This window comes from Rhinoderma darwinii, chromosome 5 (assembly GCF_050947455.1).
Source record: "Rhinoderma darwinii isolate aRhiDar2 chromosome 5, aRhiDar2.hap1, whole genome shotgun sequence".
Taxonomy (NCBI): domain Eukaryota; kingdom Metazoa; phylum Chordata; class Amphibia; order Anura; family Rhinodermatidae; genus Rhinoderma; species Rhinoderma darwinii.
Genome location: NC_134691.1, coordinates 187857127 through 187881413, shown reverse-complemented (window position 1 = coordinate 187881413; position 24287 = coordinate 187857127). Strand labels below are relative to the sequence as shown.

The window sequence follows — 24287 nt, the reverse complement described above, 5'->3', positions numbered from 1 at the left end:
TGTGGCGCTATCTACAGGGGGGCTGTGTGTGGCGCTATCTACAGGGGGGCTGTGTGTGGCGCTATCTACAGGGGGGCTGTGTGTGGAGTTATCTATAAGGAGTGTGTGTGTGGCACTATCTACAGGGGGGCTGTGTGTGGAGCTATATATAAGGAGTGTGTGGCATTATCTACAGAGAGTTGTGTGTGGAGCTATCTACAGGGGCCATGTGTGGCACTATCTACAGGCGGCTGTGTGGCGCTATCTACAAGGGGCTGTGTGTAGCGCTATTTAAAAGGTGTGTGTGTGGCACTATCTACAGGGGGCTGTGTATGGAGCAGTCTACAGAGGGGCTGTGTATTGTCTCTTTAATTGATTATGTTAAACTACCTTATAGAACTATATTTCTTGTAAAATGTAGAAATGGTTTTATGCTTGAATTACATTAAAAAATTTGTGAAAAAAAATTACACCTAATTGATTGGTAGAGAGCAAACATGTTGAGGGGGAAGGAGAGGTCAGGAAAGAAATTGGGGGGCGGGGGCGCCAATCTGAATCTTTGCCCCGGGTGCTGGAGAACCTAGCTACGCCTCTGGCAAAGTTTCCGTCACGATTGAGATCAATGGTGATGCAAATGGAAGCAAAGATTTCCGTTTGCCTTTCTGTTGAGGGGTTAATCCGACGGAAACCTCCGCTGGAACCCCTCAACGCTGATGTGAATACAGCCTTAATAATGGAAGCAAACTGATGCAATTAAAAATCCCATTGATTTTTACCGCATCGTAGTTATGTACGACGCTAGGAGTCCCTGCCTCTCCGTGGAACTACTGTTCGTGTGCACATACCCATAGGCCTTAGGCCTTATTCACATGAACGTATTTCACGTCCATGATACGCGCGTGAAAATCACGCGCGTCGCAGACCTATGTAAGTCAATGGGGCCGTTCAGACATGCCATGATTTTCACGCAGAGTGTCCGCTGCGTAAAACTCACATGTCCTATACTTGAGCGTCAAAGGGAGCGTGAAAATCGCGCACAGCACACGGAAGCACTTCCTTGTGTTGCACGTGATTCGCGCTACAGTTAAAGAAATTAAGGAAAAAAAAAAATCAAACCACCTCCTTAATATCTAAACATAAAAACAGAGTGTCAAAACGATGCCATATGCGCATCTGACTGAATTACCAAATTAAGACCATGTAGTATTATGAGGTCATGGTGTTGGCGGCACTTGTCTCTTGTATAGTGGTATCAATGGTATTTATGGTCATGGTATACTGGGTTTTGTTCAGTAAAAGTAAAGGTGATATCTGTTCCTTGTATAGGGATATTATGTGGTAACTTTACAACTATATAACTTAGAGGTATAAAATTGCCTTATATCTACTATATGTTGTCTTTGAGACTAGCAATGCCACGGGGGCCCATGCTTTCAAGCTGCAAGGGTGGGGGGCCAGGTGCAAAATTTGCCCTGGGGCCTATAGGACGCAAACCAACAAGGGCATAATTAGTCTCTAGGCCTGGCTTTGGATAAATAGGCATCTGGTTCTGGGTGGATGTCAGGGTAAGTGAACAAACAACTTGTTCCCGTGTATCTTAGTGGAAAAGATCATTAGCGGTCAGCATAAGCAAGCGCCTGACCCTGGCTGTTTGTATGAGCAAGACCTGGGCTCTGGTAGTGTGAACAAGCAGGTGGGGAGTGTGGGGCAGGGTGTTATTTGCACACTGTATGGGGCTATAATTCGGATGTTATGTATGCAGTGTATGGCATTATTATTTGGAGAATTACACAGTTATTCGCACACTGTATGGCATTATCTAAACAATAATTAGAGCTGTTATCTGAACATTGGCGCTGCTCATATTGCACTATTTGGGTACTGCATGTTTTTTTATTTTCACGAACACGGTTTGATGCTCTTATTTGCCCACTATATGCTCTGTTCACACCTGCATTTGACTACAAAGAGAGCAGACAAAATAATTTTAACAGCAATCATACTCTTTGTTTATTAATGTACTTAAAACAAGCAATATTTGGATTTTAATCCTCTTGTAACCATGACTATTAATTAAAAAAAAAAATAATTATGAGAAAAAATATATACACACACACAACAGCAGTTTAAGAGTTGTTAAACTATGGTTATGAAGCTGTAAATGAAGTATGACACTATTCTGGATGCAACAAGGATTGAGGTTTCATGGACTGTATAATCCACAATCTTTTCTGTTAATGAAACATTTAACATTACAGTTACGTGACCTGGACAGAATTAGAATGGGTTTATAGGAAATCGTTGCTTGTTTAGACAGTAGAGATGCTTTTTTTCCCCCAAAACTAGCACATATTGGAGGTTGTATGAAATCTCTTCTCTTCAGGTCTCCCAGTCAGATGTTTTTATACAAAAAACAAGTTGTGTCAATTATGCCTGTTCCACGCCCATGTGAAGCGATGGTAGCACCGGCTCCGCTCTTCATTGGGGCTGTGGACACCTGCTCGCAAGTCACAAAAGTACATTAAATATTTTTTCCCCATGAATGGGGATGTAGTGACTTTAGCAAAAGTTAAAATATGAAAACAAAGTTCTCGATTTTTGTTCTGTTACAAAAAAAAGTAACTGTTAGATAAATTTCAAAAAAAAGAAAAAAAAGATGAATTTGTTTACTTCAGCAGTTTGTAACATGGTGCACAATTATGTCGCAGGGATCTGTGGCAGTCCAAATTCATCTACCAACACGCCGTCCTGTGGAAAAATGGAAAACAAAGAAGTCAGTAAAATATTCCCCTGATCTACCATTTGTCTTCACAGCACGTACAGTATAGTAATGTTTCTCTTTCACACACCCAGATAACTGTCAAATATATTTTTTTACACATCTACTTTGTTTCTAAAAACATAATTACAGGGGTTGTATGAGGAAAGAAAAAAAGTGCTGTTTTGAAGATAAAAGTAGTTTTTTTTTTTTCTAATTTCATACAATCCCTTTAAGTAAACAGCGGTCTGTTACCTTATTTTTCGAGTCGCTTGGAACCCCTTCAGGAATTGAAGGGGCTGAGGCTGCTTCATCCAAGTAGGAGCTGTCCTCATCTGCCAAGAATTCATCTCCCAATGCATCCAGCTCTGGAATTAGAAACAAAACCGTTAAACTGTTCCCCCGGAGGTGGGGGACAAACAGAAAATGTGTAGTTGTCCTAAAAATTAATAGGCACATGATTCCTTACCAGCTTCAAGATCATCTTCATCAATTTCAGGTGTCCCGTAACTACGGCTCAGTGATTCCTGGATATCATTTGCATTCTCCATCATATCTTCTAACTGATCTTGTAAATCCTGTAAAGGTACATTGTTATTAAACACAAAACATAAATTTGTCTTGCAAGAAAACATTAAACTAAAGGTTACATTTTAACCTGAGACATTGACATATGGAAAGGCGATCAATATCTGATCAGTGAAGGTCTGTCCGATGTGACCCCTACCAATCGCTAGAATGAAGTGGCAGCGTCTCTATAATGGCGCAATCATGCGTCCTCCGAGTGCTGAACCTAGAGCCGGTTATAAATACAGTATAACATGGCTGGAGGTCAAATACTCATTAGGCTAACCCCATCTCCTGCTGACTCCAACGTAAACGTGCAAGCTCAGATCAGCCAAACATTTATGTTTATTTTAATAGGGAGAGTGGGTTAAAATGGATCATGTCGGAAATCCAATCCTGTAGACGCAGCAGATTTGTTGATGAAATTTCGGCAACTGTCTAATTCATCAGAATGGAGCTTGTGGAAATACATCCAGATGCTTCAGAAATAAACCCGTTCATAAGTATGGAATACATTTCTGTACGGAAATATTTTGGGATGTTCTCATAACTAGGAGACGTGTGATCATGTTGTCCTGGACTTTGTCATTAATCCCATTGAGTGACGATATAGGAGCTTTTCTCCAGCCTGAAATGTCTGCTACAAAGTTGTATTCAATCTATAGTTGTATGTAGGTAAATATGACCAGCGCAGAAACCGGGTTTAGTATCCAACAGGAAATTACGGAGGCTGCATCTTCTTTTCTATGTAGAAAATCATTGCTTAAATCGGTTCCTAAATTCCATGAGGAGGGAAATGCATTATAAAGAAAGAAAACTGGTGTATATATATTTATATTTACCTCAATCTGATCAATTTTGACTTGCTTGTATGCTTTCTTCATTTCCTTTGCACCAATTTTCATTGCTTCCACCTGAAGTTGCAAAATAAAAATACAAAAAAACAGTCATACATTTATTTTTTTCTTTGACTGTATAGGCGACTGCAAACAGCATCGTCAAGATGTGAGGTACTCATCCAAGACCCATCAGCAAAAAAAACACAACACATTTCTGGCAGTTAAACTAACTAGATGTGGAAAAAAAATACATTTCCCATTTGTAAATAATTTCTGATTTACTAATGGCAGGGAAAGTCCCTCTTAAAATGTAACTTTTATTAAATTATAAATAAAATGTGAAAAAACAAAACAAAAAACACCCTGATGTTGGTGGTCTGTTGAATACTGTTAGGTAAATCAGGACGTACCAGACTGAAAAATATAAGTATTGCAATACTTGATACTAAATCTATGAAACAAGTATGCCCTATCGTTCAGTTAGCTCTCAGGCAGAATGGCATTTATCCTCCTTAGTGTCCGCCCTATGGATGTTAGGCTATTGGACACTCCCACCTGTATAAGCGCTGTCCCTGATAGTAAACAAAGGCTATTCAAGCACTCTGAAAAGAGCGACTGGTGGTTGATTTGAGTCCTGTATTCTATACATCCCTATAATCTAGCTTCAAACCAGACAACCACTTCAGTAGGGCTGAGCAATATAGTCTAAAAATAAAATCTAGATATTTTTTCAAGCTTATGGGCGATTCTCTATTTTAGTCTCAATTTTCATTTTTTTTTTATTAAGTTCAGTGAGCTGAATAAGTACAAGTCTGATATACTTGATGCATGTTTCCTCGTCTCGCCACTCAGCTACGACTGACTAGAGAAGAAACTGTTAATAGCTGGTGGTAGTAGTTTGAAGAACGCACAGAATATATCGGACTCCTCCCGGCGCCAGATCACTGAACTGTACACGGAGCATCTGAGCCGGAGGCAGCCACATTAAGGAAATGTAGGGCAACGTTTTATAAGAGACATGACAGATATACTTTTATGAATTGCTGTACATTCATGCAATTCCCTTATGCAAAAAAAAAAAAAAAAAAGGTCAATAACACGTGTATATTACTTTATTGAAACCAATTTTACATAACGGAATTGCATGCGCAGCAATTCCTTAATATTATTATACGTACCGATTATTTATAGAATGTGTATGTCACTTTACTGAACCGGATCCTTATACAGCATAATAAATGGTACGTGTATAGATATATGAGCGCTATTAGTGTCTATAAGGGATATAGAAGGCCTGATCTCTACGCATTTGCAGTAACTTGCTAGAAGTGCATAGAGATTAGTCCATAATACACCATTATCAGTTACATAGCGATCCATGGCTCCCTTTGGACAAGAAATATATTTTTGCACACAGACTAGCCCCCATAAATATTGGTAGGGCTAGACTGTGCAGGAATACATTTGTTTTATCCCCGTTGGGCAGTCCCTGATTCTCTATGACCAAGGAGCACTGACACTATATATCTTGCTAAACTGTTCAGAACTCCAGGCTTAAAATAATAAAAAAAAAAAAAAGGACTTGGGCGTCTTTGGCCACTAAGTTTGAAAATTTTTAAATAAAAATTAGCATTAGTCTACCATTTACACTAGACTCAACGGACCATCGGCAGTGTTTACACTAGATTGTGGCCTGACCGGCGGCAGCGTTTATCCTAGAGGGTGTGGGAGGGGACGTTACTGACCTTTTTCTCGCTCAACCCATTGAAGAACACTTGTCAACCTCTCCCTTGAACAATAGGCTAGGGAGAGTTTGAATGTAAAATAGGTTAATATAATCTGAAATGGCTGATAGCAGGGAACAATAGATTGTATTTACCTGCACAGGCTTGCCCTTGAACATGTGTGAGCTGGGGGGTAAATAATTATACTACCCTTGTCCTGAGCTGTAAAAGTGGGACCAGCTTAAAGCAGCTCTGTCACCAGATTATAAGTACCCTATCACCTACATAATCTGATCGGCGCTGGAATGGAGAAGTGTTTTCTATTTTGAAAAACAATCATTTTTGAGCAAGTTATGAACAATTTTAGATTTATGCTAATTCGTTTAATAAACTGGGATTTTTTTACCTTTTTACCAACTGGGTGTTGTAAATACAAGTGTATGACACTGACTAATCTGCGTCATACACTTCTCTTCATTCATTTTTAGTTGTGCTGTCACATACTCCCACATTAACTTTACCAGTGTCTTGAGAGTGAAGACATCGCCTCCAGGCAGGATGTGAGGTCTATTCAGACTCCCGACACTTCGGTAAAGTTTTTTTGTGGACTTACACAGCACAGAGTGATCTCGTGATCTGTGCTGTAATTCACAGCGTGATCTCGCAAGATCACGCTGTGCTGTAATTAAGTCCCACAGAAACATTACCGAAGTGTCGGGAGTGTGAATAGACCGCATCATGGCTGGAGGCAATGTCTATTCACTCTCCAGACACTTCGGTAAAGTTACTGTGGGTGTATGTGACAGCACATGCTGTGCTGGGAGTACAGATGGAAATGAATGGAGAGAAGTGTATGACGCTGATTGGTCAGCCTCATACACTTCTATTTACAACACCCAGTTGGTAAAAAGGTAAAAACACGCCCAGTTGTCGATTAAGAAACAAATTAGCATAAACATAAAATGGTTTATAACGTGCTTAAAAATGATCGTTTTTCAAAATCAATACCAATGTTATCTACATTACAGCGCCAATCAGATTATGTAGGAGATAGGGCACTTATAATGTGGTGACAAAACTTCTAAGTATACATCCGAAGTTGCTCAGCGGTTCCGCTCTGGTGGCCTAGGACAAGAGTAATAAGTATATAGAAAGCTGTCGCGGTGGTCACAAATGCTGACTGCTGCAAAAATTCTGGTGGCACTTGTAAATATACGGGCTGCGACTGGCCTTAATAACCGTGCAGGCGGTTTTAACTGGAGGCTGATAAAATAGTTGAGCTGCCTCCTCCTGAATCCACACTCATTGACAACTTGAGTGGTGGGGCGGGCCCTAATTACAGCATGGGCCACAGGGACTGGAGGCGGAAAAAGCTGCTAGGCCGCCTCCTCCTAACTACCACGCCACTGCCGCTGATCTGCCTAATGACGCATTACGTAACTGCCAGCATCAGAACACTGCTGGGGAGGGGCCAGTAGGAACAGGGACTAGTGTGGCGCAGCGCTTGCCATATTAATGCAAAATAAAAGCGATTTTGCAATTCTGATCAGAAACAGAATCTTCTGGTGAATTAATCGAAATGTAATTAATCTTCTAGCCCCATTTACAACTGATGAATACAAACACACACAGCTAACAACATGGTTTCATAAAGGACATAGTGCCATGTTAAAATTGTCCAAAATCAATATAAATACAAATGAAAAAGCAATATAAGCATATAAAAAAATGTGCAAAAAAAATACACGTTCCCTTTGATTGCTTGTCACATTGTTAAAGTGTAGTGTATATCTCCCTATTAAGGCCCTGTTCACACGGTGTGTATTTGACGTGTACTTTGTCACGTTTTACGCTCTGAAATACAGGTCAAGAAACACAAATCAATGGGAAAGCGCAGTTAGTATACACACAACGCGTTCGTTAAGCAAGTGTATTTAAAAAAACGTGTAGTGTAAAAAAAGAGGTCAGATCAATTCTTTGGGAACATTTGGCGTGTTCTACAAGTCATAGTCAAAGGGAGTCCTGATTGCGCACCAAAAAAGGAGCACAAAATGCACGCAGAAAACGCGTAAAAGAAGCCTGTATTTTAAAAAGCGCTTCACAAGAAATCCTAGCCTTTTTGACACGTTTACAAAGAAGTTTGTTTTTTTGCTCCGTGTGAACATGCCCTAAGGGTTTGTTCACACTGGCTATTTTCAGCTGTTTTTCGGGCCATAAACGCCCCGAAAAACGGCTAAAAATGCGGGGGCTGAACGCCTACAAACATCTGCCCATTGATTTCAATGGGAAAAACAGCATTCCGTTCCCACAGGGAGTTTTTTGTTTTTTTTAAAAAACAGCCGCATAAAAAAAACGCCTCGTAAAAAGAAGAAGTGCATGTCACTTCTTGAGCAGTTTTTCATTGACTCAATAGAAAAACAGCTCCAAAAACTGATGTAAAAAACGCAAGTTGCAATGCCTATAAATCAGAGGCTGTTTCCCTTGAAAACAGCTCCGTATCTTCAGCCGTTTTTTGTTAGCCGTGTGAACATACCCTTAGGGTATGTTCACACGCACTAATTACGGACGTAATTCGGAAGTTTTTGCCCCGAATTACGTCCGAAAATAGTGCCTCAATAGCGTTGACAAACATCTGCCCATTGAAAGCAATGGGCAGACGTTTGTCTGTTCACACGAGGCGTATATTTACGCGCCGCTGTCAAATGACGGCGCATAAATAGACGCCCGCGTCAAAGAAGTGACCTGTCACTTCTTTGGCCGTAATTGGAGCCGTTATTCATTGACCCCAATGAATAGCAGCGCCAATTACGTCCGTAATGGACGCGGCGTTCAAGCGCCTGCACATGCCGTTACGGCTGAAATTACGGGGATGTTTTCAGGTGGAAACATCCCCGTAATTTCAGCCGTTACGGACGCCCTCGTGTGAACATACCCTTAGTGTACAAATATTCATCCAAAAGCCAACCACATGAAAAGAGGGGGATGGTCAAGACAATTGGGAGCAAGAACCCAACTAGTACCCTTAGTGGTTGTTTCCTGAGAGGTTCTCAAATCACGCTGGGACATCAGTTCAACTGCACGCTATCATTACAGCAAAAGAGGGACGTACCAGATTATTCTTCTAAGTAGTCCATAAGCGGCTAATGCCAGTATACTTTTGTAATCCATTAGCTTCAACTGCACTTGTGTGGAAACTATATTTAAACACCAATTGCCTACCGTTGTTTTTGTGTCTTTTAGCGTTTGAATGGTGTAATTGGCTTGCTCCATGTTGAAGGATTGCTGATTTAGATTATCTTTTTGCTGTTCATACCTGAAACATATATTCATACATTTAGGAAAACTTTGATAGATGCAGCAGAATATACAAGGATAACTTTTGCTAACTCAGACATTTACGGCACATCTACTGGATCTAGGACCAACACCTATCTCCATAACGATCCCATCCCACCTGGTGAGGCGGTCGCTGAACCCAGGCGTAGAACGAATGGCGAGATGGCCTCCACTCACTTCTATGGGAGTTACGGAAACAATAGAGCATGCGGTAGCCCCCTCACCAGGCGGGACGGCGATCTCCAATGTGGAGATCGGTGCGGATCACAGAGATGGGACCCACATCTATCAGACATTTATGGTATTTTCCATAAGTATAGAATAAATGTCTATGTAAGAAATACACCCTTTATTGAATAAACCTGAGAGTCATCACTTCAAACCCCCTGGAACCTGACCTCACTGAAGGATTTACTGCGTGGTACTGGCTCCTCAAACATTCAGCCCCTATTTTAACATGCACTATAACTAAACCCAATTGGGGACTTGCCAGTTTTAATACGGATTAGGTTAAAACAATACAAATAATAGAAGGCTATGTTCACATTTGCGTCGGAGTCTCCGACAATAAAATATTAAAGGTGAAAGTCTGCAATTCTAAGCAATCCCACTGCCACAGACATTTCCCCCCGATAAAGACATCTGATGGCTTGTTATTTGCAGGACAAGGCGTCGTTTAAATTAATTGGGATGACTAGAAAGGCGGTTGTGATGCGCTGACAGCTACAGGCTGCCATCATTTGATTTCCATATTTGCATTACCCTAATAGTATACAAGCGGTGTCATTTATACAAATCACATATCTCTACTTACATTCTTTTCTGCTTCAAAACTCGCATGGCTTTTTGCTTGACCATGTTCTGAAAAGGAACAGAACGTTTTAGCCGCATGTACACATTTGGAATCTCCTAACTATACATCACAACTATAGTATTACATTGTTATGGTTTAGTTCAGTTGTAATGAGCATCCGGTAAATAGCGGTGCAGTTAATTATAAAAGAAAGCCATCTGTAAATCTAAATTATCAGCTACGTTCCTTTGGTTATACCACTTGACCCGCACCCCGACTCTCCAAATCATACAGCGTGTCCGATGTGGACCGAAAGTCTACACGGGAGCTTCAATGGGAGTCTCACAGACTGGAAATAGAAGGTTAAATGGGTTGTCCAATTTTAGCAACTTAATGTTATTTTTTTGTATAGTTACAAATTATAAAAATTTTGAATGTACTTTCTGTATTAATTCCTCGCGGCTTTCAAGATCTCTGCTTGTTATTCAGTAGGAACATTTATTAATTACTTCCAGTGGATAAAAATCCTGTCCATGGTCATGTGATGGACACACAGGTGCATGGCTCGTTAAAAGCTCTGATACACATACTGTAATTGTACTTAGTAGTACACCTGTGTGTCCATTCCATGACCCTGTAACAAGACCTGCACCTGTGTGTCAATCCCATGACCAGACCATGAACAGAAATGCATCCGCTGGAAGTTAACAATGAGAGTCCCTACTAAATAACAGCAAGCAAAAATCTTCAAGACGTGGGAAGTGGATAGTGAAAGTGTATTGGAAAATTATATTGCCTAATTATAAAACAAAACATAGAAATTGTAGGTATGGGAAAAGGCAAATCGGGCAAGAGTAATCAGTGTTGTCGCCTTCAATTATAGTTTGTTGATACCGACAGTTATAGGAAAAGGAATGTACAGTGCAATGATGTCCCCTTAAGTTGCACTGACAAGACGATTCTATTTATTTTTAATTTTTACTTCGATGTTTCTTATATTATTGTTAATATTTGTATTGTTATTTTTATTATTTAATATTATTAAGTTTCAAATCCCATTGATCCCTTTATGGACTGATGTTTAATTCAGGCAACCGTGAGCGCGTTCAAATACTAAAGCTACCTAAATCTAGCTTACTCTAGAATTTTCCCCATTGAGATGGATGTAGCCATTCATACAGGACGGTCTTTTTAATCAATGGGATTTGAAACATAAATAAAAATAACAAAAATATTAACAATAATATAAGAAACATCTAAGTAAAAATAAAACATAAATAAAAATAAATAGAATAGTCTTGTCAGTGGAACTTAAGGGGACATTGCACTGTACATTCCTTTTCCTAGAACTGTCGGTATCAACACAAACTATAATTGAAGGCGACAACACTGATTACTCTTGCCCTATTTTCCTTCTTTTCCCATACCTACAATTTCTATGACTTACATTGGTGGTGCACACCAGGGCAAGAATTGTCATTTTAATAAATTAAAAATATATAAATAATAAAATAGGAGGTTCTCCTTTTTCAATTTTCCTAAAACAAAAAACATTCAATTTGCTGAAACCGGGCAACCCCTTTAACTTTAAAGTAATCATTTTAAACCATGGAGAAGGAAATAAACAACCAAAAAAAAAACACACCTACACATTAACTAACAGCACTTCAGGAGTGAAAAAACTAGCAAAAACAAAAACCATTTCCCCTTAAAATTTGAACTGTACATTGTGAAAACGGTGGCCAGCTTCTCTCCAGTCAAAGTAGACAACAGGTTAATACAAAATAATCAATATATTGAAACAGACCCGTGACAGTTTAGGTGCCCATACACCTTCAATAGCTGTAGGCCGAATGCAGGTTTAGCCGACAGCTATTCTCCACCCACCCCCCCCGTACACATGCAGGCCAAGGGTGGGGGAGGGGGGGGGATCCTGCGGGAACAAAGGATCGGACATGTCTCAAGGGAGGGTCGGGACACCGCCACACACACTAGTCGTCTGATCCTACCGGAATTGGTGGTTTTGGTCAGCTTTCCTCTAATGTGTATCATCACCCTTAGGGCTTATTCAGACGAGCGTATAATACGTCCGTGCTACGCGCGTGATTTTCCACGCGCGTCGCACGGATCTGTGTTAGTCAATGGGGCCGTTCAGACAGTCCGTGATTTTCACGCAGCATCTGTCCGCTGCGTAAACTCACGACATGTCCTATAGTTGCCCATTTTTCACACATCACGCACCCATTGAAGTCAATGGGTGCGTGAAAACCGCGCACCGCACACGGACGCACTTCCGTGTGATGCGCGCTACAGTAGTCAAAACTATGAATGAAAACAGAAAAGCACCACGTGCTTTTTTGTTTACAAACAGTGTCATAATGATGGCGGCTGCGCGAAAATAGAGCAGCCACGCATCATATGCTGCTGACACATGGACCTTTTGCAACGCTCATGTGAATCCGGCCTTAGTCACAGCCTATTTCTGTCAAGCAGCTGAGAAGAAAGGTTGGATACATTGTATTGTCAATAACCCAAACAACCAGTTAATGACATCAGTCCAGTTCTTAGTCACATGACTTCACTATAAACCAGCTGATCAAAACTGTACATTATAAGTGTTCCAATATCGGAAACCTGACCCACACAACACACCTACTTACTCAGCAGAATGGTATGTTCTGCCTGTGATGCAGGGAATAGAAGATCACTTCAGCTTTCACCAGATAAGGCTTAGTAATCTGCTATGCTTCCTATAGAGAGAGTCATGAGTGGGGGAGCAGCTGACCTATGAGGAAGAGCCTTGAGATAGAGCTTAGGCTGCTATCCACATTAGTTTCATATTAAAAAGGTCCTGAATTCACAGGTAATATTTAGATAATGCCGCTATCCAGACAATTGCCCCTCTCTACGTCCATACTGTCTGTGTCTATTAAAACATAAAGCACGATCTGTTTGAGGCCCTTAGGCAACATTTGCATGGGGGGGGGGGGGGGGGTGTGTATGTTCTGCTTGTTTCCTCATATACCATAAAAGAACCTACTGATAGGTTAAACCTTTTATAAAGATCGGGGATATTTTGAGCCTTAGAGCATGAAGCAAAATTTCGAGACTGCATTTTTTTTTTTTATTTCTTAGTCTACCTTAACATTTTTTTGCAGGACACATAGGGCTTTCTAATTATTAAAAATTGAGCCAATATCAATACCTTTTGTAGGTCTTAAGTAGAGAGAAATGGTCTGTTTTAAGGCAGTTCGTTCAATGAATAATATTTACCCTGAGAATTAATCCTCTAATCTCCAGTAGGGATGCACGATGCATCGAAACTGATACAGTTTCAATACCGTGCACCCCAAACGGTTCGATACCGTTATTTCATGTATTTCGATACGAAGCTGTGCGGCCGCACAGCTTAGCATTGTAACACGTGAATGTATGAGAACAGGGCTGCGTCTGTGATAGTCATTGCCCCACTCCCAAGTCCTAACAAGTGCGCGCTGTCAGGATGATGTGATGCGGCCGGCGCTGCACTAATGATTGCCGGCACTGAAGACAGAACATGGCGGGCGCACTGCAAAACACCCCCATGTTGTGTTCAGTGCCTGCGCTCATTAGTGCAGCGACGGCCGTATCACCTCATGCTGACCGCACGTGCACTTGTCAGGACACGGGAGCGGGGTAATGACTATTACACAGCCGCAGCCCCGCTCTAACGGCAGAGATCAAAGAAACCGCTCATCTCCGCCGCTATTCCCCTGAATGCTGCGATCAAAGCGGACTGCAGCATTCAAGGGGAAAATGCAAAGGGAGATGCCCCTTGGATCGCGTCACAGGCAATCCCCGTGACACGATTGAGTCGATTGAGGGACATACCATATATGGGCAGACAGCCCAGGGTCCATTGAAGGACCCCAGGGCTGTCTTACCATATTTTCTGTTAGGGAATACTTAGGTATGTCCTAACCACTGCCTGTGTACTATCCGTACACAGGCTAATGTATTGGCATATAGATATAAGCCACTACATTAAAGTTTAAAAGTAAAACAAAGTAATGTTAAATAAAAAGCATACACATTTTTTACAATAAACATTAAAATAAGTTTCAATACATTAAACATACACAGATGGTACGGTATTGGCGCGGATGTAATAACCTGCACAACAAAATTTTTGCGCCATTTATGATGTGTACGCTATAAAATAATAAAATAAAAACTTTTCACTTATTAATATAAGGCACAAGGTGTGATGAATTTAACCCCATCATGTACCTCAAACATTAACCCAATGTTGTCCATTATGACTGAGAAACATGATGGGGTTAATTACTATTCATGTGAGGCACATTCAAAATTCATCAAAGCACGCGCCTCACATCAGAAAATTGAACTTTTTTTTTACTTTTACAACAGTAATAAAAATATCGTTTGGGTATCGAAAATCACAATACTACACAAAGTATCGGTATCGAAGTCCAAATTCTGGTATCGTGACAACCCTAATCTCCAGTGCATAGCGATTCCAAATATGGCAATTGGTGTATCTAATGGCGTAGCTGTAGTGCCCAGAACACACACCCTATTTTAGTGTATCTTCCTCCCTTAGCTTTCGACGCAGGGCCGCGGGTAGAACAGCTAAAAATTGGTGGTTAGGGGTAATGCACATTCTGTGTGACATGAGCGTTTTAATACCGGACGCCCATGCAATATGTATTTGTGTCATGCAGAATGTCTAATACTGGTGCGTGTGACTTCAGAGAGGTGTGCATTTTTTGGAGGTATTTTTTCTATTTTTATTTAACTTTTTTTCCCCGTTTTCTCATTTTACATTTTACTAGCTTTATTATTCTTTTCATTTTTTTTTTTTATTATGGCCCACAGGTTAGCAGGTTTACATAGGGTAGACTGGAAGGGGTTAATTCACTTCTATGAAACTAGTCCTATTGTATGTGTGTTTCAAACATTGTAAAAGGGCCTTTACAATGTAGTTTCACAGGCCAATTATCGGGCAAATGATCATTCATAGAACACTTGTTGCCGATAATTTCCCTGTGTAAACAGGGCAGATCAGCAGATGAACAAGCAAATGCTCGATCATCTGCTGGTCGTTTAGTTTTAAAAAAGGTAAATATAATTGTTGTCAGCAGCAGATCTTGTTGTGTAAACAGAGAGATGCACTGCCGACAGCATAATGTATGGGGACGAGCGATTGGAGTAACGACCGCTCGTCCCTAGCCATAGCTCCGTGTGACAGGCGCAAACGAGCGCCGATCAACAGGCTGTCTCATTGATCGGTGCTCGTTTACATGGCCCAGAACGGGCTGTGTAAGAGGACCTTAAGCCCCATTGGGGACAGAGACTGGTATGACTGCGGACAATCTCTGCGTAATAATAATTGCTGTCAAATATAAACCGCGATCACAAAACTCCCTGCTGTTTGATCCTAAAATGTCAAATGAAGGCACTTACTAATACACTTTCATTTTTAAAGTCCACAGATCGCCCGATTTCAGCAGCGGTCACGCGGGCCTGGAAGTTGTGTAATTTTCCTGAATTCTGTGAGGTATCGTCAAAGCCATATCCAGCAGTGAACTTCCTCCCCCTCCCTGTGTCAGTGAGTAATTCTGTGACGTAGCTGAAGGGGCTGGCTTAGATACTGAACTAACTTCTGCGATGTCATAGAATCACAAGCCAATACACAGGGAGGAAGCTGTTCTCCTTTGCGGCTGCCTCTGCCCGCTAGATTATGGGTGGTTAGTGGAGAAACAGGAATAAAGAGGGTAAAAAAAACCTGACGGGAATTGTAGTCTTTCAGTGCTAAAAGACTGAACTATATGGACTTGCACATTCTTTCCATCTTCCCAAGTGAACTAAACTTGTGATATTCCTGAACACGGACGTAGCACATTTATATGAGGTGGACGGGGAGTTCTTACCTTGGAGGGGCCTTCCTTCATTTTCTTCATCTGGTCTTTATATTTAACAAGTTCAGCATCAAGCCGGGCAATTTTTTTGTCAATTGACTCTGCTCTGTTGTCAACCTTTAAGAAGAAACAATATAGACTTGATCAAGAAATAACGTAAAAAAAGCATGTGGTATGCTCAAGTGACTATCAGCTTGTAGGAAGCGCCAAATAGATATTTAGATGTATAAGGTATTCATACTCCTTTACGGAGAGATTCTTTTTGCGCTTCACCCTTTCAAGGAGTTGACTGATTTAGACAAACCTTTCTCAAATGCCATTAGGAGGAAACCAGTCTATTCGCGAGAGCAGAGAGTGACTACAAAGAGCGCTCTTTCCTCTGGAGGACCGGTCACCTGGACAATTCCTTGGTCACCATGTAATGCAGGCTACTGCCATGTTACACCAATTACAAGTACAGATGAATGCAGGGGGCCACAGCAGCAGAACACACTGATCAGCTTAAAGGGGTTATGCAGGGACCAAAAATGATTAGCAGTGTACTCACCGCAGTATGTGACTACACTCGCTAATATACATTCCGGTCCCCCGTCGCACTGATTCTGAGATTTTCATAGATATTGATAGCGCTGCCGGTGGACCGGAAGTCCAGTTGCACATTCTTCTTTGATGACGATAAGACTCTTCGTCCGGTGACTGATCCCGCTGAACTATATGTACATGCTGGAGCAGTAGTACATCGATTACATAGCACACGGGGTCGGTCACGTGACGAAGAGTCATATGGAACTAGACTTCTGATCCCCCGGAAGCGCTATAAAAAAAAGTCTATAAATGTCCCGGAATCAGCGCAACAGGGGACCGGAATGTATATTAGCGAGTGTACTCACATACTAAACTAATAAATCTTGGCCCCCACATAACCCCTTTAATATCGGGGGACCCCTCTAACAAAATGGTGTTGTCGAAATAATTAATACAATGCCAGTGTTGTATACTAGATATGAACTATAATGTTCTGCTCACGGTACATGATAATCCTCATACATCTGTCTCGAGTGGAGCACAACAAGCGACTACCGAAATGTGTACACATGAAATCACGTTACAATCGTAGACAAGGTCCATTTTGTATCGCCGAGGCCGATTGTAATACGCAATTTAAAGTCACCTTGATGTGACATTCCCAAGCTCACACACATTTAGGATTTTACCCGCGCGGTACATTTTGGGTAATGCCAACACCGGCAGTAGCCGATAATGCAGATGATAACTTTAAGAGTTAAATATCTTAGCGAAAAAAAATCCTCTCTCGATCGATTGCGGCATTGTTTTCCTATTGAAAAGAGCTTTCAAATAAGCCCCCACTCGACCCCCCCCCGTGCCATTTAAGATTTTGCAACTCTTGCCCACCCCACCACACCTAAGGGGGTAGGGTCTTTTTTTGGGGGCATTAACTGGTAGATATTATGACCCCATTAAATCCAACCAAATTTCAACCCTCTACCTCGAGCCATTCAAAAGTTATGAGGGTGTTCCGGAACTTTTGGTGGGCACTCTATAACTAACAGAAAATTTGAAATAAACCTTTTAATCTTTCATAAAGTATGTGGAAAATGTTTAGAAACGCAAATAAAAATTCTGCTCACGCGTGACACGTCAATATATACTAATCTACACATGAAGGGAAAACGAAAGTAACATTTAAAGGAGCCGGTCCATTAAGCTGGCAATACACATTACGATTGACCGTGTAGGACTTCTGTCTTCCCCCCACAGCAAATGTCAGGGAGAATGAAGGATCAGGGAGTTTGTATTCAACATGGCGGCCCTTTTTTTCCCCGCAGGAGATTAGTTGCGGCCAAAAGGGTCAGGCAACAGCATATTCTCCTCTTCACATTAAAATAAACATACGTGCCAAGCCAAGCATGCACTTTTATGCGGAGGTCACGGGCGATAGCGGTCGGCCAGCAGCGATCCAATGTTTGTGTCTGGTCTTAGACATGGGCCTGATTGGGACCCCACATTTCGTGACACGAGTCCTGGTCCCAGGACCAGCCATTAATAGAGAAGAAGGCATGAATAAGCTGTCCGTCTGCATTGACACTAAATATATCCCCTTGTGGAATTCCACCATGTTTGAACGTGCACGGATGACGACTCGTCCACTGATGGCCAGGACTGATCGGTTTCCACTAGCAGATCCCCAATGTCTAAGTGACAGCTCAAAAAAAAAAATCTCTTGTGGTACATAACGGGATGTTGAAGGGTCAATGATATTTCGCATAACTTTTGACATGTCATAGGGAAGTCAGAAGCAGCTATGGATAGGAAGACCTCTAAACAGCGACACTGGAGATCATTTACATGTAAGGGAAACCACAAGAAGAATATATGAAGTAATTAGAACAATGGTTTCCATGGTGACAGATATGGCAGCACTCAATGCCCCTTCCAGACCTGCATCCCAATAATAAATATTAGAGATGGCCACCCTATGGAAGATTAGAAGGGAATATTAATGGGGGGGGGGGGGGTCAGTAGATCCATTGTCGATTACAAGACAATTTTTTAAGCTGGGTGGTCACATTGGTAAGCAGCCACAAGCATAGAGCAGAATGATTCAGTGGTAAGACGCTGATCAGGTGACAGGCACGTGACGTCATCGTCCTGCCTATAGGGCCCTCTTCACCTGGAAAACCGGACAATCAGGAAGTGTTTACTGTCACACGTGACTAATAACCCGTGATAGTGACGAGCAGCGTCCCCGCCCCCGCTTCATAACATGGGCATGAAACTGGCATTGTTATGGTGGACACAACGGCGGAGGAAGGGGGTACTGTTACCCTCCGCCAGCGTTGTCACAGAACACTGCTATTCTGCCGGGAGCTATAAGGGTTTATTATGCGGCTGTGTCTCCCCTCCCCGTCTCCATTGTGTCTGGTTATCCCGTCACTTACACTTCCGATACAGTCTGTCAGGTTTGGCGGGGGCCCTTTCGGCTTCGACTTTCCGAAGATCCTGTTCATTTTGTGCGGTGACTAGACGGGGTACGATCACTGTAGAGAGACGCCTTCTGGTCCGTCACTACCGATCTGACACCGACCCCGGAAACAGCAGCTAAACTAGCCTGAGTATTGCCGGCCCCGTGACGTCATGTAGCCCGGCCTTGTCATTGAGCTGCCCCGCCTTTCAGTCCGCTTCACAGAACTCTAGAGGGAAACCTGTATGATTTACCTTCCTCCCATACAGGCGCCATTTTGGTAGAGCCAGTACCTCGTGTTATCATGTGTTTACCTCTGTGTAAATCCGCTCTCACCTCATACAAATACACTATTATCATACAAAAAAAAAAACAGTTCACTGCACATGAGTGGTATTAGAAAATGTGAGGATAATAAGAAATGCATAAAAAAATCCACAACTTTTGTCAAAATAGGAGTCCAAGGCTGAGAAAAACGCCACAGTTTGATACAATTTGGAAAAAAATGCCACCAAGGTTAACTCCTTAATGACCGGGCATGTTTGTACCTTAATGACCAAGCCAGATTTGTCAAATCTGGTATGTCTGACTTTATCAGAGAATAACTCTGTAAAAGTTTTGAATATCCAAGTAATTCTGACATTGTTTTTTCGTCACATGTTGTACTTTATTTTAGTGGTAAAAGTAGACTGATACGATTTGCGGAAATTAATTAAAAAATAGAGAAATTGAAGAAATTTTGTAAAAATTATCATTTTTCCTTATTTTTAACTGCAATATGTCACATATGTACATATATACAGTACAATTTTTTTAATTAAATATATATTTCCATCTCTTTACTCTATTTTGGCAGCACTTTTGAAAAAAAAAAATATTTTTTCAGCAATTTGGAAGACTTACAAGTTTAGTAATCATTTTATAAATTTTGTAGTACATTTTGTTTTCCTGCACCAAGCCAGGTTTTCAGAGGCTCATAGGTGTCAGAATGGTGGAAACCCACACAAGTGACACCATTTTGAAAACTACACCCCTTAAGGTATTTATTAGGTGTTGTAAGCAGGCGTAAAAAAATATAATCTCACTTTTTTCATAAAAGTATCACTTTGAAGACCGATTTCTGTGTAAAGTGACCATGAGAATGAAGAAACACACCCCAAAATATATCACCCTGTTTCTCCTGTTTTCAAAAATGCCCCCATTGTGACCCTAATACATTGCTTGGACACCCGACAGGGCCCGAAAGGGAGGGAGCACCCGGAGGCTTTCAGGACTCATATTTTGCTTGAAAATGTTTTAGGCCCTACTGTATATTTGGAGAGGTTTTGAGCTACCAGAGCGATAGAATCTCCCCATAAACGACCCCATTTAGAAAACTAGACCCTTTAAGGTATTTATCTAGGGGTGTAGTGCGTACTTTGACCCCACAGTTTTTTGCTAAATTAAATGCCTAGCAGGTGAAAAAAAACAACAAAAAACACTTTTTTCATAAAAGTATCACTTTGAAGACCGATTTCTGTGTAAAGCGACCATGAGAATGAAGAAACACACCCCAAAATATATCACCCTGTTTCTCCTGTTTTCAAAAATGCCCCCATTGTGACCCTAATGCATTGCTTGGACACACGACAGGGCCCGAAAGGGAGGGAACACCCGGAGGCTTTCAGGACTCATATTTTGCTTGAAAATGTTTTAGGCCCCACTGTACATTTGGAGAGGCTTTGAGCTACCAGAGCAATAGAATCTCCCCATAAACGACCCCATTTAGAAAACTAGACCCCATAACGTAATTATTTAGGTGTATAGTAAGTATTTTGACCCCACAGTTCTTTGCTAAATTTAATGCATATCAGGTGAAAAAAAAAAGAATTTCACTTTTTTCATAAAAGTATTTGTTTGAAGACCGATTTCTTTGTAAAGCGAACATGAAAATGAAGAAACACACCCCAAAATCTATCACCCTCTTTCTCCTGTTTTCAAAAATACCCACATTGTGGCCCTAATGCGTTGTTTGGACACACGGCAGGGCCCCAAAGGAAGGGAACACCCGGAGGCTTTCAGGACTCATATTTTGCTTGAAAATGTTTTAGGCCCCACTGTACATTTGGAGAAGCTTTGAGCTGCCAGAACGATAGAAACTGCCCATAAACGACCCCATTTCGAAAACTAGACCCCTTAAGGTATTTATCTAGGGGTATAGTTAGCATTTTGACCACACAGGTTTTTCGCTAAATATATTGGAATTAGTCTGTAAAAATTAAAATGTACTTTTTTTCTGAAACAACATATACATTTTTATTATTTACAAGGAATAACGAAGAAAATGCACCCCAACATTTGTAAAGCAATGTCTCCCGATTACGACAATACCCCATATGTGGTAATAAACTGCTGTTTGGACCCACAGCAGGGCTCAGAAGGGAAGGAGCGCCATTTGGATTTATGATTTTGCTGGAATGGTTTTCGGTGCCATGTCGCATTTGCAATGCACTGGAGGGACCAAAACAGTGGAAACTCCCCCAAAAGTGACCCCATTTTGGAAAAACCTTCAAGGAATTTTTCTAGGGGTATAGTGAGCATTTACACCCCACGGGACTTTGGCAGAGTTTATTAGAATTAGGGCGCGAAAATTAATATCAAAATTTTTTCCACTAAAATGTTGCATTTTCTCATTTTCACAAGGGATAAAGGAGGAAAAAAACAACCATTTTTTATAAAGCAATTTCTCCCGAGTACGGAAATACCGCACATGTGGTCATACGTTTTTTCATTACAAATGAATTAACCCTTTCAGGACTGATCCATTTTTTGCTTTCATATTTTTGATTTTCACTCCCCGCTTTCCAAGAGCCATAACTTTTTTATTTTTCCATCAATAGAGTGGTGTGGGGCTTATTTCTTGCGGGAGGAGCTGCAGTTTTTATTGGTACCATTTTGGGGTACATGCGATTTATTTATTTTTATCACTTTTTGTTCCATTTTTTTGCAATCCTGAGCAAAAAACAGGAATTCTGACACTGTTTTTTAGGTTTTCTTTTTGCGGCGCTCACCGTACACTATAAATGACATTTTTACTTTATTCTGCGGGTTGGTACGATTACGGCGATACCATATATTTATAGGTTTGGTCCTTTTTTTTAGCGTTTGCACAATAAAATGACTTATTTATAAACAAAAAAAATTCTGTGTCACCATATTCTGAGAGCCATCATTTTTTTATTTTTTAGTCCAAAAAGCTGTGTAAGGGCTTGTTTTTTGCGGGACAGATAGAAGTTTTTATTGGTACTATTTTTAGGAACATGCGACTTTTTGATCCCTTTTTATTCTTTATTTTGGGAGGGGTGGTGACCAAAAAAATTGTGATACTGTCGTCGTTTTTTATTGATTTTTTTGGGGGTGTTCATCGTGCGGGGAAAATAACATTACAGTTTTATAGTTGGGATCGTTACGAACGCGGTGATACCAGATATGTGTACTTTTTTAACGTGTTCATTTTTTTTCTATAATAAAAGTTTTATTATAGGAAAAAAAGCAGTTCATGTTTATATCACTTCTAACTTTTATTTTTACGCTTTTTTTAAAACATTTTTATTACTTTTTTTTACTTTTTTAACTTGTCCCACTAGGGGACACTTAGTCTTGCAGCGTTGATCGCTGCTAGAGTACATTACACTACACACGTAGTGTGATGTACTCTAACTGTCATTGTGACGTGACTGTCACACTGACAGGAAGCAGAGGAGGAACGGCCGGGGGCTGTTCCTCCGAGGCGTCCGTACATGGCAACCCGGAGGTCATTATCTGACCTCCGATTGCCGTGACAAGCATCGGTAGCCCCCACGATCACTTCGTGGGGGCTGCCGATGTGCTTCAAACCACTTAAATGCGGCGACGGCAATACGTCGCCGCACTTAAGGGGTTAAATGCCGAAAGCAGCGGCGATGGTCCGCTGTCCGGCGAGACTGATGTCTCAGCTGTCTAGGACAGCTGTCAGCGCGGGTCTGTCACTCTGTGTTTACACAGAGTGACAGTTTGAAATGCGGACGAAAATGCACGTCCTGGTGCGGGAACTAGCAGCCGACCAGGACGTGCATTTTCGTCCTTGGTCGTGAAAGGGTTAAACTGTATTAAAAAGGACATACAAACAGATATTGAGGGGGTTTATCGAAACTATTGCAAAGGAGAAGTGAAGCCGCTTCCCAAAGCAACCAATGACATTGCTGCTTTCATTTTAGAGGACCCCCTGAGAAAATGAGAGCGTGACTCTGATTGATTGCTATTAGCAGCTCCTCCACTTTTCCCTCCACAAGTTTTGCTACATCGAATATAGAGGTTTTCACCTATAACCCTGAAATACTCGAATTCCAGATGAGCCCCAGTAGCTCCATTATCTATAAACAGGAGAGGCACCGAGATGCAGCTTGCTAAGTCATAAATTGAAGTTTAATATGAGCAAGATCACCCTCTCCATTATTTACAGATATACTATATGGATAAAAGTATTGGGACACACGTCTTAATAATTAAATTCAGGTGTTTCATTCAGTCCTATTGCCACAGGTGTATAAAATCCAGAACCTAGCCATGCAGTCTGCATTTACTAACATTTATGAAAGAACGGGCCGTTCTACAGCGCTCACTGAATTCCAGCGTTTTACTGTAATAGGATGCCAACGTTGTTACAAGTCAGTTTATGAAATTTCTTCCCTCCTAGATATTCCACCATCAACTGTGAGTGGTATTATTGCAAAGTGGAAGCGTTTAGGAACCACAACAACTCAGCCACGAAGTGGCAGACCACGTAAACTTACAGAGCGGGGTCACCGAGTGGTGAGGTGCATAGTGCATTAGAGTCGCCAGCGCTCTGCTGGTTAAAGGACCAGTGTCACGAAAAAAAAATGTTTTATATCAATTTGCTTTTAGTGTTAACATTTTTTTTATTTATTTGTGTGTTTGTGTTTTACTTTTTTTTTTTTTTTTTCACTTTTTCTTGTCTATGGGGGCTGCCATTTTTTTTCCCATCTCTGTATGTGTTGATTAACGACACATACAGACATGGAATACGGCACATACAGTCCCATAGTGAATGCGAACGGGGCCCGTTCCCTCCACTATGCTGTACGCCGTCTGTGTGGGAACGGCACATGCGCCGCTCCCACACAGTCCAAATTGAACTGTGCGACGTCCGGCGCCATTTTCTTGTGGACCGGAAGTCGCGGCCGGACAGTAAGATTACTACTTCCGTTCGCGGCTTCCGGACTTGTGCACTTGGAGCGGAGGGAGCAGACGGAGCGGACGGACCGGAGGGAGCGGCCGCAGCAGGAGCAGGTAAGTTAGGTCTGTGTATGCACGTGTTTTACTGTGTGTTTACTACAGTATGTTAACCT

The 24287-nt window shown here is 41.4% G+C and overlaps 1 protein-coding gene across 1 annotated transcript; it reads right to left on the bottom strand.

The window, feature by feature from the left end:
• Positions 1 to 1964: 1964 nt before the first annotated feature.
• On the bottom strand, positions 1965 to 19096 carry CHMP5 (charged multivesicular body protein 5). Its single transcript, XM_075826796.1, has 8 exons — positions 18878 to 19096; positions 15930 to 16034; positions 10018 to 10064; positions 9087 to 9180; positions 4147 to 4218; positions 3207 to 3315; positions 2993 to 3105; positions 1965 to 2727 (listed from the first exon to the last, which is right to left on the bottom strand). The coding sequence occupies exons 1-8, from the start codon at positions 18944 to 18946 to the stop codon at positions 2677 to 2679; spliced, it is 660 nt and encodes a 219-aa protein (XP_075682911.1). The 5' UTR covers positions 18947 to 19096; the 3' UTR covers positions 1965 to 2676.
• Between the last annotated feature and the right edge of the window lie 5191 nt (positions 19097 to 24287).

What these genes read in the sequence shown, in the direction of transcription:
- CHMP5 (XM_075826796.1), bottom strand. Translation starts at nt 18,946, where the DNA reads ATGAACAGGATCTTCGGAAAGTCGAAGCCGAAAGGGCCCCCGCCAAAC. An exon ending in TGAAGGAAGGCCCCTCCAAG is followed by an intron (nt 10,065 to 15,929) that starts GTAAGAACTCCC and finishes GTTCCTTTTCAG; the next exon opens with AACATGGTCAAGCAAAAAGC. An exon ending in CAAGCGACTCGAAAAATAAG is followed by an intron (nt 2,728 to 2,992) that starts GTAACAGACCGC and finishes ATTTTTCCACAG; the next exon opens with GACGGCGTGTTGGTAGATGA.